The 16,487-nt window shown below is 43.7% G+C and overlaps 1 protein-coding gene across 1 annotated transcript in view; it reads left to right on the top strand.

The window, feature by feature from the left end:
• The window catches only part of JPH3 (junctophilin 3), a 234,027-nt gene that overhangs the window by 183,008 nt on the left and 34,532 nt on the right, over positions 1 to 16,487 (top strand). Inside the window, exon 4 of the mRNA XM_033941680.1 lies at positions 2,394 to 3,307. Coding sequence (XP_033797571.1) covers positions 2,394 to 3,307 — 914 coding nt within the window. The remainder of the gene's footprint in view (positions 1 to 2,393; positions 3,308 to 16,487) is intronic.

Below are 16,487 nucleotides of genomic sequence, written 5' to 3'. Positions count from 1 at the left end.
GTGGATGTGGCAGTGAGACAGGACTCTGCCTTTGGGTCATTGGTCTTATGGGCCGGCACAGCAAACCCGCTCTAGCTTTTTGGGGACTGTTTGGTAAGTCCCATCTGTCTAAAATGTCTCATCTATTGCACTGGAAAAAGAGATGATGTACTTACCATGGTAAGCTCTTTTTCAGTAGATAGGTGAGACATTCTAGATTCCCACCCTGTCCTTCCTGCACCTGCCTACTGTCTCAGTCTGTTTATACTTCTCCAAGTTGTTTCTTGGATGCCTGTCAGCCCTTGGGGGCTGGGAAGAGTTCTGTACATATGTTATTTTTCTGCGGGAGTAGTTTCTGAGCTCCTTTGAGGGCTTTGTTGGCTGTTTGCAGTTGATGTTCTTATGTAACTTTATGAGCAGAACGGTTCTTGCTGAACTTGATTGCCATAGGTGTCTCTACTTCACATTTATGTAGTGACTCTCGGTGCTTGGGTACTAACTGTAGGCGAAGCTAAGGAGCCCAGTGAAGTACACAAGAGGCACAAAGAAAAAATCTGGAGTGGATTCCTTCTGCAGATGGCACGTGTCAATGCGGGAACTACCCATCAGTTTAGAACAGGGGTGTCAAAGTCCCTCCTCAAGGGCCGCAATCCAGTCGGGTTTTCAGGATGTCCCCAATGAATATGCATGAGATCTATTTGCATGCACTGCTTTCATTGTATGCTAATAGATCTCATGCATATTCATTGGGGAAATCCTGAAAACCTGACTGGATTGCGATCCTCAAGGAGGGACTTTGACACCCCTGGTCTAGAATGCCTCACCTATCTACTGGAAAAAAAATTTACCAGGGTAAGAACATAATCTCTTTTTCTTTGCCTCTGCAATTTTCAATTTATAGAGTTTCAGTTGATATTTCTAGGAGATCTTTTCATTTAACTTTTTCCCTTTCTGCCATTGTCTTTTGAGCAGCTCTGTTTTAGAAGCACAAGATCATCTGTAAAGCATGGAGAATTTTTCTTAATATGACTTTCTTAGTAACTAATGGAGCTATTTTATCCAAAACCTTTGTTGAAGCAGCATTCCAAGATGATTTCAAGTCTTTGGGATTAGAGAGTTCCACAAACATCTGATAATTCTGACCAAAAAGTCTCCTTATTAATCTTTCTAGTAGAAGCTAATTTAAATTGTGAACCACTGTAGATCTATCCAAAAATATGTGAATAATGGAATCTAACCGAAAGTGATCAGGCCAAGGAACTGCAATCCAATAAGCTAAAAAGCGAGAAGAATATATTGCCAAAAAATCAAGGGTATGTCCTTTCTTATGGGTGAGGCCTTTTTCCAATAGAACTTATTCCCATGAATCCAAAAATATTGTAAAATTGCTGACATCATTTGAGTCATCTTCCAGGTACAAATAAAGGTCACCCAGAATAATCAATCTAGGGAATTAAAGAACCAGTTGGAAAATAGTTTGGGCTTCCTCTCAATCCAAAACCCACATTCCTCCTCTGTGTGCTGAATATCCAGATGACATGGGAATGGGTACCCGCAGATAATGGCAGGCTGTGAATGGGGACAGAGCCGCAGGGCAGGGACAGAGTCCATGGGGACAGGGACAGAGCCTGCCGGGACGGGGTGGGGACAGGTCCATAAGGATGGGGACAAACTGTGTCCCCGTGTCATTTTCTAGACAGGCTGTTCCAACTAGATGAAACAGCATCTAAAAATGCTCATATCAATATGTGAAAACTTAACATGTTAGACAACTGGCAACTGAATTCAATGATTTAAAAAAAACTGCAGAAGTTGCTTTTGGATTTACATAAACTACTTGTTAAATGACATCATTTGAGTCTTGTCTGTCTTTGATGTGGCAACAAAGAGTCTTGTCTGCTGATCAGACTCTTACCACCTGTAACATCCATTCATCCTGTGCCTAGTTGCTCAAGAACCTTACTGTTACTGCAACACATTCATCCATTGTTGCTGGCATCAATGAGCATTTCCAACATTTAACAGACATTTATTTGTTGGTTCATCCACTACACAGTGTTGGTTCTCTTCTATGCCCATGTCTGGAAGACAATCCAATAACCTTCCCTGATGATGTAAAACATAAGCTATCAAATCTTTGGGAGGGTTGTACCAAAATCAAATTGAAATGGAAGACTCTAATTGTGATTTACAAACAACAGTTGTACAAAATATTGTCCCTTTTTATATTTTAATAAAAGATTTAAATATAAAACCATAAGAGTTTGAGGCTTGTGCAGATGAGGACAAGAGTCCACAGGGATGCAGCACAAATGGGGACAGAGCCTGCAGGGATGGGGACAAATTTTCTCCCCATTCTCAGAAAGCTCTAGCATGTCAGTCTCTACATCTTCTCCTGTTTTTTTTCTTTCCAGGGCTTGAGTGTCAGAGGCCAAAGCGTCAGAATTCAAGTAATGATATTGAAGTCATTTCCGTGGGCACTCCACTCCAACAAGAAAGCCCAGAACTATACAGGAAAAGAACAACCCCTTCAGATCTGACTCCCGATGATAGCCCTCTGCAAAGCCTCCCAGCTAGCCCCTCATCTACGCCTCTGCCTTCTAAACTGATCCCCAAGGCCAGAAACAGGAGTGCCCACTTCTCAAGGCAGGTTTCTGTGGATGAGGAAAGAAGTGGGGACATCCAAATGCTTCTGGAAGGAAGAGGAGGGGATTATGTGAGACCCAACAGCTGGAATGAAGATAGATCTGGTGGTACCAGAATTGGAAGTTTACAGAGCAGTCATTCCGGGCCCTGCTCAATCCCTGAAGATCTCAGGGGCCGGGTCTCTGGCCACAAGCATGTGGTATCCAATCACAAGTCTAGGGAGAGGTGGACAGATTCTCCGACCAGGATTTCATGGACTTCTCATCGGTCTCATAATTACAATTCAGGCAGCACTAAGCTACTAGAATTGGATGAGGAGAAACTAAGCAATTATGAGATGGAAATGAAGCCCCTGAAGCGAATGGATTCTTATATGCAAGAGGTACACCCCCAAAAGAGACAGTATAGCAAAGCCAGCCCTAGGAGCATGAAGGAAGAGTTGCACACAGAAGATTGTAGTTATGGTGTTCAGAGACTGAGGGCTAAGTCCCAGGGGAAAGAAAACTTTAGGCCAGCTTCCTTGGCTGAGCCTACAGTGCAAAAACTGGAAACTCTGATGTTTGGGGACAAAGCAGAACCACGACTTCTGAGGCGAGATTTAACCCTCTCACCTCCACAGAAATCCTTACCCCTTGCACTGGAACCCGATGAGGAAACCACCACTGAAAGCAGATCTAATACAGTAAGTACAAACTTTATACAGACTTTGTTTTGCTTTCTGAGATCCAGATCAATGCTTTGGACTAGCTTTTAAAAGAGCTATTCCGTAATGTGGCTACTCAATGTTTAAGTGCCCTATCTGTGAATTTTAGAGGCAATTCTCTAACCTAGATGCTAACATCTACATCTGCATTACATACGTAAATGTTTAGTATACTGTCATATACATGCCTATGTGCACACTTAAGTGCATATATGCTAGTGTGTAAGAGCACTACTACTATTTATCACTTATATAGCACTGAAAGGCGTACACAACACTGTACATTTTGACATTTAATAGATGGCCTCTGCTCGGAAGAGCTTACAATCTAACTTGAACAGACAGACATGGCATATAAGGTTAAAGATGCGGAACTCAAGGTGAAAGGAGTTAGAAGTTGAAGGCAGTCTCAAAGAGGTGGGCTTTTAACTTGGCCTTAAACACTGCCAGAGATGGAGCCCACGGTAGGGATTCAGGCAGCTTGTCCCAAGCATACGACGCAGCAAGGTAGAAGGGACGGAGTCTGGAGTTGGCGGAGGAAGAGAAGGGCACATCAGCTGAGTGGAGCTCACGGGGAGAATCATAGGGGGAGATAAGTGAAAAGAGATAGTGAAGGGCAGCCGAGTGAGTGCATTGGTAGGTCAGTAAGAGGTTTAAACTGTATTTGGAAACAGATGGGAAGTCACTGAAGTGACGTTAGGAGAGGGATAATGTGAGTATAGCGGCTCTCCCGGAATATGAGTTATGCAGCAGAGCAAAGGGGTATGTGCAGGGTGGAGCATGGATGGACATAAGCAGGTTCCCCACTTACAGGTGTAACTTATAGAATAGTGTAAGTTGCATGCATCCCTGCCACACTTATAGCAGTTTTATGGCTGGCATACATGTGAGCACCTAAATGTTAGGTACATCAATACTGTATAATGGAATATATAGGTGCCTAGATCCCTTCATAGAATAGATTCCTACTGCATATCCTCAGAGTGGCTAAATGGAGATGCATTGTACTGTATAGAATTGCCCCCAAAATGCATAGTGCCACCTAATATTCATGCTCACTGCCCTGGCACTATTTGCATAGTGCTAGAGCAGAGTGAATGCAAGGCATGGGTATTCTGTCCAACTATATTACTACTATTAATTATTTCTATAGCGCTACCAGATGTACGCAGCGCTGTAATGAGTCACGAAAAAGATAGTCCCTGCTCAAAAGAGCTTACAATCTAAGCAGACAAGACAAACAGGATATCATGGATACAGTTAAGGGAAATAGATAATCTGCTGGCTGGGTTGGTGGGCAGTGGGGAGGAGGATTATGGATTGAAGGCTATATCAAAAAGTTGGGGTTTCAGTCTGCTTTTAAACAAGGTAAGGGAAGGGGTGTGATGGACAAACTTGGATAACTTATTCCAGGCAAAGGGGGCAGCTAGATAAAAGGAATGAAGTCTGGAATTGGCATTGGAAGAGAAGGGTAATGCTAAGAGCAGTAAACAGTGTGGAGTCACTTATACATATAGCTAAGTGGTTTAATTAAGGCCTGCAAAAAAGCATGAGTATCATTGCTATACCTCAGCAGTGCCGCTGACTATCTGTGAATGATTTAAATGCTGCAGCCAGTATTTAAAAATACAACAGTGTTTTGTCAGAGTCTTCACATGCTTGTAATTTTTCACATTCTGCTGTCTAAAAAATACACAGCCTATTCTACATTTTCAATGTAAAAGATCAAATACAGAAATATTCCAAAATGTAATTCAAAATAAGAATCAAAAAAGTCTTGATTGCCTAAGGCTTCACAGCCCTGGACATCTCTTCTGCAGTATTAGTCATCATGAGTCATTTAGGTTAAGTGACTACAGAGAAGACTGCAGATTTTGTCCATTTTCCCCCTTCTCCCACTCTTTTTCTGCCACAAACTGACCTACTAGGGCAAAAATCCGCCATGGAAATCACTGAGTAACCACCTCTAAATCTGAGCCAGAGCATGTGCCTAGTTTGCCTAAGACTTACTCCAGCCCTGTTCATTCTCATCAGAACATTTTCCCACATGCAGGCAATGTGACTGTGATACTTGAAGTGGCTTTTTCAGAATTCTAGAGAGAATGCCGGACTGGGATTTTGGCACCCTTTATCATCAGTGCCCTGAGCCAATGCCTCACATGGCCCAGCAAAAGGGGGAGACTTGAGAAAGAGGAGAGGATACCGAATCACAGGTGGGAGGGGAAGAGATACCAGACTGCAGGGGTGAAGGGGCTAGGGTTACCGGATGACTGGATGTACCCGGAGATGTCCTCTTTATAGAGGACTGTCCGGACGGCTTTTCAAAACCCGGCACTTTGTCTGGGTTTTGAAAAGCCGTTGAGATTGGGGCTGAGTCTGGAGTGCATCTCCCGACTCGGCCCAAAGGAATGAGGTTTGCATAGGGTGGGATTGGGGGGGGAGGTGGAATGGGGTTGGACCACACATCCTCTTTTCCCAGATGCAAAATCTGGTAATCCTATGGAGGGCACTAATGCAAAAGTTGGCTCAGGGCACCACAGTCCCTTGAACCGGCCCTGCACCTATGGTGGCACGTCAAAAGCGTGCAGGACATTGGCGCACCGACACCTGTGCGCAGGATGAATGCATGCCACTGGTTCAACCGTTTTTATGCCTTACCATTAGTGTTCTGAGGGGGAGTGTGGGAGGTTCCCCCAACTACGCTGAAAACTCCCGAACAGCGAGAGAACAGTAGTTTTCAGTGTACTGGGGGGGTCCCCTCCCCCCAGTGGCAGCGTGACCGGGTATAAGTGTACTGGTTGGGTTCCATCCCCCTCCTCAGAACGTTAATGGTAAGGCATAAAGGCGGTGGAACCAGCGGCGCGCATTTGTCCTGCACGTAGGTGTCAGTGTGTGATTGTCAGCATGCCAATGTCCTGCGAGCTTTCATCGGTGTACCTGCACCTATTGTTGGAGGTGTTTCTAGAGGGGTTCTGTGTGATCTGGCATTAATGATTGACCCCAGTCTTCATTTTCATATAAAAGAATTAGTTAAATGATGCTATAAAATAATTTTAGCCCCATTGAGAAACTATGAAAGTTGGCATATTATTGCATAGAAGATCTTTAGAACTTTTATAGTGGGTCCTTATAGCCAGTTACCATTTACCCTCTGATTCTATAAATAGGGCCTAAATTTAGGCACCTACCTAATTGCATGTCCAGTTAGTTATGCAGGTAACATAATTAGTTAATTAGCACTTAATTGGAGATAAATAGCAAGTGGCATTAAGAACTAATTAGTAATTGCAATATTGCTCCTGTTTGAGTTTCTGCCAGGCACTTGTGACCTGGATCAGCCACTGTTGGAAACAGGACACTGGGCTAGGTTAGGGTTACCAGACATCCGGATTTCCCCGGACAGATTTTCAAAACCTGGCGCTTTGTCTGGGTTTTGAAAAGCTTGGAACAAATCACTGTCGGGCAGGAGCGCATCCGCATATGCGCGGATGCCACATGATGATGTCACGCACACATGTGCATGCGTGTGACATCACTGTATCGCATCCGCCCATGTGCGGATGCACTCCTGCCCGACAAGAGCAGGCAGTGGGGATGGGTGGAACTGGGTGAGTCTAGGGTCCGGATTTTACAAACGAAAAATTTGATAACCCTAGGCTAGATGGACGCAGTATGGCTAGTCTTATGTTTTTATGCATGTATTACTGACTTCCTCACTTGCAGCTGCAACGGCAATGTTAACACTTTATAGAATACTGTGTACTTTATAGAATAATTGCATTCACATGCCCAACTGCTGCATTTAGGCAGCAGCAGACACACAGGTCAGCAAGGCAATGGGGCCTGACAACTTACACCCTAGGGTGCTCAGGGAGTTGAGTGATGTCTTGGCGGAACCGCTATCCGCACTCTTCAATTTCTCCCTTAGTACAGGTAACATCCTGATGGACTGGAAGACGGCTAACGTCATTCCACTCCACAAAAAAGGCTCCAGAATGGAGATGGCAAATTATAGACCAGTGAGCCTCACATCAATAGTGAGCAAACTAATGGAAACCCTAATCAAACGCCAATTGGATAGGATCATGGACGAGGAGAATCTACAGGATCCCCGCCAACATGGATTTACTAAAGGGAGATCCTGCCAATCCAACCTGATCAGCTTCTTTGACTGGGTGACGAGAAAGCTGGATGCTGGTGAGTCCCTGGACATCATCTACCTGGATTTCAGCAAAGCATTTGACAGCGTACCACACCGTAGGTTGCTGAGCAAGATGAGTTCTTTAGGTTTGGGTGACACATTGACCAATTGGGTTGGGAACTGGCTTGGAGGTAGGCTTCAGAGGGTAGTGGTGAATGGCACCCCCTCCGAAATGTCAGAGGTGATAAGTGGAGTGCCACAGGGCTCCGTCCTGGGCCCGATCTTTTCAACATCTATATAAGAGACTTGACAGAAGGGCTCCGAGGTAGAATAACATTATTTGCCGATGATGCCAAACTAAGCAATGTAGTGAGCAAAAGCACAACAGACAAAAATTCAATGGCAGACGATATGATGCATGACCTACTTCTACTGGAGCGCTGGTCTAGGTCCTGGCAACTCAGTTTCAATGCCAAAAAATGCAAAGTCATGCACCTGGGGAGCCGAAATCCATGCAAGGTTTACACCCTAAATGGCGAGATCCTGACAAGAACTGAAGCGGAAAGAGACTTAGGGGTGATTGTCAGGGAAGACATGAAATCTGCAAACCAAGTGGAGCAAGCTTCATCCAAAGCAAGGCAAATCATAGGTTGCATACGCAGGAGTTTTGTCAGCCGTAAACCGGAAGTCATTATGCCACTGTATAGATCCATGGTGAGACCGCACCTGGAGTACTGTGTGCAATTCTGGAGGCCGCATTACCGCAAGGATGTGCTGAGACTGGAATCGGTCCAGAGAATGGCCACCAGGATGGTCTCGGGACTCAAGGAGCTCCCATACGAGGAGCGGTTAGGGAAGTTGCAGCTCTACTCACTCGAGGAACGTAGAGAGAGGGGAGATATGATCGAGACATTCAAGTATCTCACGGGCCGCATCGAGGTGGAGGAAGATATCTTCTTTTTCAAGGGTCCCGCGGCAACAAGGGGGCATCCGTGGAAAATCAGGAGCGGGAAACTGCACGGGAACACTAGGAAGTTCTTCTTCACTGAAAGGGTAGTTGATCGCTGGAATAGTCTTCCACTCCAGGTTATTGAGGCCAGCAGCGTGCCAGATTTTAAGGCCAGATGGGATAGACATGTGGGATCTATCCGCAAAGATAAATAGGGAGGGTCATTAGAGTGGGCAGACTTGATGGGCCGTGGCCTTTATCTGCCGTCTATTTCTATGTTTCTATGTTTCTATGACATGGCATAAGTGATTGTTTCTAGAATTTGGCATGTATCTACAGTCTTACAGTAGTTTGCAATAACAGATTTGGTACGCAACTCTGCCGTAACAGAATGTTAGCTTAGTGCCCAGTGTTCTTGGCACCTAACTTTAAGCACCATTTATAGAATTCCACTCTTGAAAGTTTATCTGCTGTTTCCTTGGCACAAATTGTACAAATCAGATCATCAAATACATACCAACATTAAAATAATCCAGACAAATAAATTATGATCTAAATAATTTGATCAGGGAAATGGAAGGCTTTTAGTACTTTCCAAAACTGCAAGAGTGAGGTCACCCCCTTCAACCAATCAGGCAATTTATTCCACTCCACTGTGGCTCCTACTTAATGTCTTTTGCCTCCACTGCTCTTTCTACTAAGGGACTGTGTGAGGGATTAAGGGAGTTGTGCCACTGGGCAGCAGGGGAAACTACCAGTCCCAAAATGCACTGAGCTTTTACAGCTCAGTGCTGAGAGACATTGAAGAGGGACTGGACTCAGGCAGAGAGGAGTATATCTGCCCCAAAGTGGACTCATGCAAAGAGGTCCCTGAGAGAGAGACTTCCAGACTCTGAAGTAGAGCCCTGGGAAGAAGTGGTGTGTAATTGTCCAGGTGAGATAACTGAGATCCGCATGGCTTGCTTTCCAAGTTTAACTGTCCTTTTAAGGATTTTTTTAAACTTTACTTAGTCCATTCCTTTTGGACTTACATGATGTTACCCCGTCATAAGAACATAAGAATTGCCGCTGCTGGGTCAGACCAGGGTTCAGAGGAGAGCGACACGTCTGATAAAAGGGATGGAAAACCTTTCATACGCTGAGAGATTGGAGAAACTGGGTCTCTTTTCCCTGGAGAAGAGGAGACTTAGAGGGGATATGATAGAGACTTACAAGATCATGAAGGGCATAGAGAGAGTGGAGAGGGACAGATTCTTCAAACTTTCAAAAAAATAAAAGAACAAGAGGGCATTCAGAAAAGTTGAAAGGGGACAGATTCAAAACGAATGCTAGGAAGTTCTTCTTTACCCAACGAGTGGTGGACTACTGGAATGCGCTTCCAGAGGGCGTAATAGGGCAGAGTACAGTACTGGGGTTTAAGAAAGGATTGGACAATTTCCTGCTGAAAAAGGGGATAGAAGGGTATAAATAGAGGATTACTGCACAGGTCCTGGACCTGTTGGGCCGCCGCGTGAGCGGACTTCTGGGCATGATGGACCTCAGGTCTGACCCAGGAGAGGCATTGCTTATGTTCTTATGCTCAGCAGTCCGCTCACACGGCGGCCCCCCAGTGCTCTAAATGAGTCCAGCCTCACCTGCATACGTTCCAATTTAGCAGGAACTTGTCCAACTTTGTCTTGAATCCCTGGAGGGTGTTTTCCCCTATAACAGACTCCGGAAGAGTGTTCCAGTTTTCTACCACTCTCTGGGTGAAGAAGAACTTCCTTACGTTTGTACGGAATCTATCCCCTTTCAACTTTAGAGAGTGCCCTCTCATTCTCCTTACCTTGGAGAGGGTGAACAATCTGTCTTTATCTGCTAAGTCTATTCCCTTCAGTATTTTGAATGTTTCGATCATGTCCCCTCTGTCTCCTCTTTTCAAGGGAAAAGAGGCCCAGTTTCTCAAATCTCTCACTGTACGGCAACTCCTCCAACCCTTTAACCATCTTAGTCGCTCTTCTCTGGACCCTTTCGAGTAGTACCATGTCCTTCTTCATGTACGGCGACCAGTGCTGGACGCAGTACTCCAGGTGCTGGCTGGTCCTCATCAAACCATGTCCTTTTGTATTTTCCTGTTCTCCACTCTTTCCTTAAATTATATTGTAGTTTTCCCTGTTCCTTTTTGTACCAGTTTGTTTAGTTTTGTCTGTCTTGTTGTCCTTTTATTTTAGCTGTTTTTGGTTAATTATTTGTACTACCCTTGATTTTATTGTACAACCACCTTGAAATATATGATAAGGCGGTATAACAAATTCTTAATAAACTTGGAATACTGAATAAACTGTTGAAATCAGTGTTGTGAGTGTGGCAGTAACTGACAGCATACTTATATTAAATGTTTGAAAAACCCTGGGGGATAGAAGGGACTGAAGCTACAAAACTGGAGTTAGAGCATCTGGATTGAGGGTTTATTTTGTTTCTGCACTTGTGATGTAACGAGGGCAGAATAAAGAGTTTCATTTTACCTTCAAAAATTGGTGCTGTGGTTTAGGAGAGTCTGAGCAGAGATACTGGAAAACCCGGCCAGGAATCCTACAGAATGTAATGTAATGTAATGTAATTTATTTCTTATATACCGCTACATCCGTTAGGTTCTAAGCGGTTTACAGAAAATATACATTAAGATTAGAAATAAGAATGACTAAAATAACACGGGCAAACAGGCAAATAAGGGGTTAAGAGTTAACAAAAGTTGGCGTGTTGCCTAGATTTAATTATATACTAGCTGAAACCTGGTGACATTCTCCAGAGGCTTCCTATTCATGTTCCTATTATATACCATCCTCACCAATGGGCTGATGCTCACAACCCCAGCACCAGGAAATACTGCAGGAACAGTGCAGAAAAAATACTTCCCAATAGGCCATGGCATTCAAATTATATGTATGCTGTTAGTGTTGAGCATTGGGAAGTTAAGGGGGAGGAACGTGCCTGGTAATCACAGTTCTTGTGTGCATACTCAGTCAAACTAGAGAGCAGGGAGCCTGTGCTTAGGAGTGGAGGCCAGCAGGGAAAATAGCAAACAGGACGTAAAGATATGCATACACGAAAGATTAGTAGTATCTGGCATGCAAGTAATGATATTAGGATAGCCAAGGCAGTTGTTCCAAAGGTTAAACCTGCGATGCCTTTGTTATGGATGTGTGCTCTTGCGATCCTGAAGCTCCCCCTTTCAACTTTAGAGAGTGCCCTCTCATTCTCCTTACCTTGGAGAGGGTGAACAATCTGTCTTTATCTGCTAAGTCTATTCCCTTCAGTATTTTGAATGTTTCGATCATGTCCCCTCTGTCTCCTCTTTTCAAGGGAAAAGAGGCCCAGTTTCTCAAATCTCTCACTGTACGGCAACTCCTCCAACCCTTTAACCATCTTAGTCGCTCTTCTCTGGACCCTTTCGAGTAGTACCATGTCCTTCTTCATGTACGGCGACCAGTGCTGGACGCAGTACTCCAGGTGCTGGCTGGTCCTCATCAAACCATGTCCTTTTGTATTTTCCTGTTCTCCACTCTTTCCTTAAATTATATTGTAGTTTTCCCTGTTCCTTTTTGTACCAGTTTGTTTAGTTTTGTCTGTCTTGTTGTCCTTTTATTTTAGCTGTTTTTGGTTAATTATTTGTACTACCCTTGATTTTATTGTACAACCACCTTGAAATATATGATAAGGCGGTATAACAAATTCTTAATAAACTTGGAATACTGAATAAACTGTTGAAATCAGTGTTGTGAGTGTGGCAGTAACTGACAGCATACTTATATTAAATGTTTGAAAAACCCTGGGGGATAGAAGGGACTGAAGCTACAAAACTGGAGTTAGAGCATCTGGATTGAGGGTTTATTTTGTTTCTGCACTTGTGATGTAACGAGGGCAGAATAAAGAGTTTCATTTTACCTTCAAAAATTGGTGCTGTGGTTTAGGAGAGTCTGAGCAGAGATACTGGAAAACCCGGCCAGGAATCCTACAGAATGACTAAAATAACACGGGCAAACAGGCAAATAAGGGGTTAAGAGTTAACAAAAGTTGGCGTGTTGCCTAGATTTAATTATATACTAGCTGAAACCTGGTGACATTCTCCAGAGGCTTCCTATTCATGTTCCTATTATATACCATCCTCACCAATGGGCTGATGCTCACAACCCCAGCACCAGGAAATACTGCAGGAACAGTGCAGAAAAAATACTTCCCAATAGGCCATGGCATTCAAATTATATGTATGCTGTTAGTGTTGAGCATTGGGAAGTTAAGGAGGAGGAACGTGCCTGGTAATCACAGTTCTTGTGTGCATACTCAGTCAAACTAGAGAGCAGGGAGCCTGTGCTTAGGAGTGGAGGCCAGCAGGGAAAATAGCAAACAGGACGTAAAGATATGCATACACGAAAGATTAGTAGTATCTGGCATGCAAGTAATGATATTAGGATAGCCAAGGCAGTTGTTCCAAAGGTTAAACCTGCGATGCCTTTGTTATGGATGTGTGCTCTTGCGATCCTGAAGCTCCCCCTTAGCCAATTCTCAGAACCTCACAGAAATCTCTTTTCAGAGACTCTAACGCCAGCTCCAAGCTGGTGTTAGGTTTTCAGCAATAAGGGCAGAAGTCAGTCTATGCGCTGTTTCTGAGCATTGGGAGGGAATAGATAAGGACCTCATTTGCACAGGATTGAATATAGTTAGATGCTACTTGCAGCCATCATTAGTTAGTGCCCTCTGAGCATTCTATGCATCCTAATGCCAACACTATTCCAGCACTAATCACCTCTAGTGCTGGTATTAGGTTCTGCACATTGGCCTGCAAGTTGGCTATTCCCCTCCCCCCACACCCAGCTCTACGTGAACCCAGCAGCCTTATTCTTGATCTCTCCACTGGACCTGACCAGAGTACTTCCCTTCTTGTCTCCCTCCTACTCATCTGTTAGGTTCCCCTTAGTTCCTGTGGTTGTGTAGTTCCAGCCTCCCAATCCCTTTGGTCTACCAGCCAGTGGTGATCTAGGAAATTATAGACCGGTCAGTTTAACATCGGTACCAGGCAAAATGGTAGAAACCATTATAGAGAACAAAATGCCAAGAGCATATACATAAGCATGGATTAATAATACAGAGCCACGTTGTTCCTTGTTACCCTGGGCAAGTCTCTTAATCCCCCATTTCCCCAGGTACATTAGATAGAGTGTGAGCCTGCCAGGACAGATAGGGAAAAATGCTTGAATACCTGAATGTACACCACTTAGGTTATAAGTGGTATATAGATGCTAAAAATAAGTAAATAAATAAATAAATATGGATTTAGCCAAGGGAAACCTTGCCTCACCAATTACTAAATTTCTTCAAAGGGATGAATAAACGTGGATAAAAGTAAGTCAGTCAATATTGTGTATCTGGATTTTCAAAAGGCATTTGACTACCTTATGAAAGACTTCTGAGGAAATTAGAAAGTTGTGGGGTAGGAGGTAGTGTCCTATTATGGATTAAGAACTGGTTAAAAAATACGAGCACACAGAATGGGGTTAAATAGTTGATATTTTAAATGGAAAAGGGTAAATAGTGGAGTTCCCCAGGGGTTTGTACTGGGACTGTTGCTTTTTAATATATTTATCAACGATATAGAGATGGGAATAACTAGTGAGATACCATATTTTTCGCTCCATAAGACGCACCTGACCATAAGACGCACCCTAAATTTAGAGGAGGAAAACAAGAAAAAAACATTCTGAACCAAATTCTCCCTGCCAGGCTCTACATCCTGTCCCTCCCTCTGGTGGTCTAGTGGTAGGCCGGGACAGGGCACAGAGCAGGCAGGCCTAGTGACAGGCAGGCAGGCAGGCCTAGTGACAGGCAGGCAGGCCCCATACCCCCCAGTACCTTAAATCATCTTCCATACCCCCCATGTACCTTAAATCACCCCCCCCCATACAACCACGTGCCCCCAGTACCTTAAATCATTCCTTCATACAACCACGTGCCCCCCTAGTACCTTAAATCATCTCCCCATACCCCCACATGCCCCCAGTACCTTTTTTAATCATCCCTACCCCCGTACCTTTAATTATACCCCCTCGGTACCTTTTTAAATTCCTCCCTCCTTAGACGACTCTCATCTTTCCCAGCCAGCGGCGCCACAGACCAGAAGTGCAGAGATCAGGAGTCCTGCGAGAGCTGACTGCAGCTATTTGGAGATTGGTGCGGGTCCAGGCAGGAGTGCAGAGAGCTTGCTCCTAATCTCTGTGCTTCTGGCCTATGACGCCGCTGGCCGGGAAATACGCTGGACCACCAGGTACAATGGCAGCTGGGGGGTTTTAAAGATTCAGTGGTGGCAGGGTTTTTTTTTAATATGCGGTGGTGGTGGTGGGGGTTAAAAATATGTGGCAGCCGCGGGGGGGGGGGTTTACAAGATGCAGTAGCGGGCTTAACAAATTTGTATCTTCACTTCATAAGACGCACTTACATTTCCACCTCCTTTTTGGGGGTGGAAAAAGTGCATCTTATGGAGTGAAAAAATACGGTAATTAAATTTTCTTTTTTTTTTTTAAATTTCTTTATTCATTTTTTCATATTACAACAAGTGTATCAGAAAAATACATATAATCTTATAAACACACACTTGATTTTCCTTCATGAATACTTCATGAATTAAATTTTCTGATTGACACCAAGTTGTTCAAAGTTGTTAAATCGCAAGAGGATTGTAAAAAATTGCAAGAGAACTTTCGGAGAATGGGCATCAAAATGATGCTTGAGTACCTGAATAAGTGCATGTAAACCATTCTGAGCTCCCCTGGGAAAACGGTATAGAAAATTAAATAAATAAAATAAATAAATAAATAAAATAAACAAGTGCAAAGTGATGCATGTGGTAAAGAGAACCCTGAACTATAGCTATGTGATGCAGGGTTCCAGATTACGAGCCACTGCCCAGGAAAAGAATCTAGGTGTCATCGTTGAGGATACATTGAAACCCTCAGCTCAGTGTGCGGTGCCAGCTAAGAAAGTAAATGGAACGTTATCAGGAAAGGAATGGAAAACAAAGATGAAAATGTTATCATGCCTTTGTATCACTCTATGGTACGGTTGCACATCAAAAACTCTGTGCAGTTCTGGGTGCTGCATCTTTTAAAAATATATAGCGGAATTAGAAAAGGTACAAAGAAGGGTAATGAAAATGATAAAAGGGATGGGATAACTTTCCTATGAGGAAAGGCTAAAGTGGCTAAGGTTCTTTATCCTGGAGAAGAAGCGGCTCAGGGGAGTTCTGAAAGAGGTCTATAAAATACTGAGTGGAGTGAATGGGTAGAAGTGAATAGCTTGTTTACTCTTTCCAAAAATATTAGGACTAGGAGGCATGCAATGAAACTACTAAGTAGTAGATTTAAAACAAGCTGAAGAAAATATTTCTTCATTCAATGGGTAATTCAACTCTAGAATTAGTTGCTGAGGAATTATTAAAAGCAGTTAGCTTAGCAGGATTTTAAAAAATGTTTGGTTAATCTCCTAAAAGAGAAGTCCATATGACATTATTAAGATGGCATGGGGAAATCCACTGGTTATTCCTAGGATAGGCAGCATAAAAATCTGTTTTTCTTCTTGGGATCTTGCCAGATATTTGTTACCTGGGTTGGCCCTGTTAAAAATAGGATACTGGGCTTGATAGACCTTCGGTCTGACCCAATATGGCAATTATTATGTTCTTATGCCTCTTCACACCACCACAACCTGAATTTATGCTATGCACTTTACATAGGTGTAACGTTTCTGTTTAGTTTAGGAAGGCAAGGAGTAGAGAGGTCAGGCTAGTGGGGGTGGGACAAACTAGCTTGACTCCACCAAGCTACCAACACCCCTCACAATCCAGAAAGAATGTGTAAACCTACAACTGGAAACCTAATTCAATCTGAAACTCATCAAGGTACTAGACTCTATTTGTCCTTCCGGCTCCATTCTAGACCTCTGTCCACCACACATCCTAGTGGCTGCAAAAGATGCCTTTGTAAACTTCATCCTTTCCCTCTTCAACACCTCTCTACAGTCAGTCTAAGTGCCCACAAACT

The sequence above is a fragment of the Geotrypetes seraphini genome, chromosome 4 (assembly GCF_902459505.1).
Source record: "Geotrypetes seraphini chromosome 4, aGeoSer1.1, whole genome shotgun sequence".
Taxonomy (NCBI): domain Eukaryota; kingdom Metazoa; phylum Chordata; class Amphibia; order Gymnophiona; family Dermophiidae; genus Geotrypetes; species Geotrypetes seraphini.
Note: the sequence above shows the minus strand (reverse complement) of the source record. Positions and strands in the feature narration are given on the sequence as shown.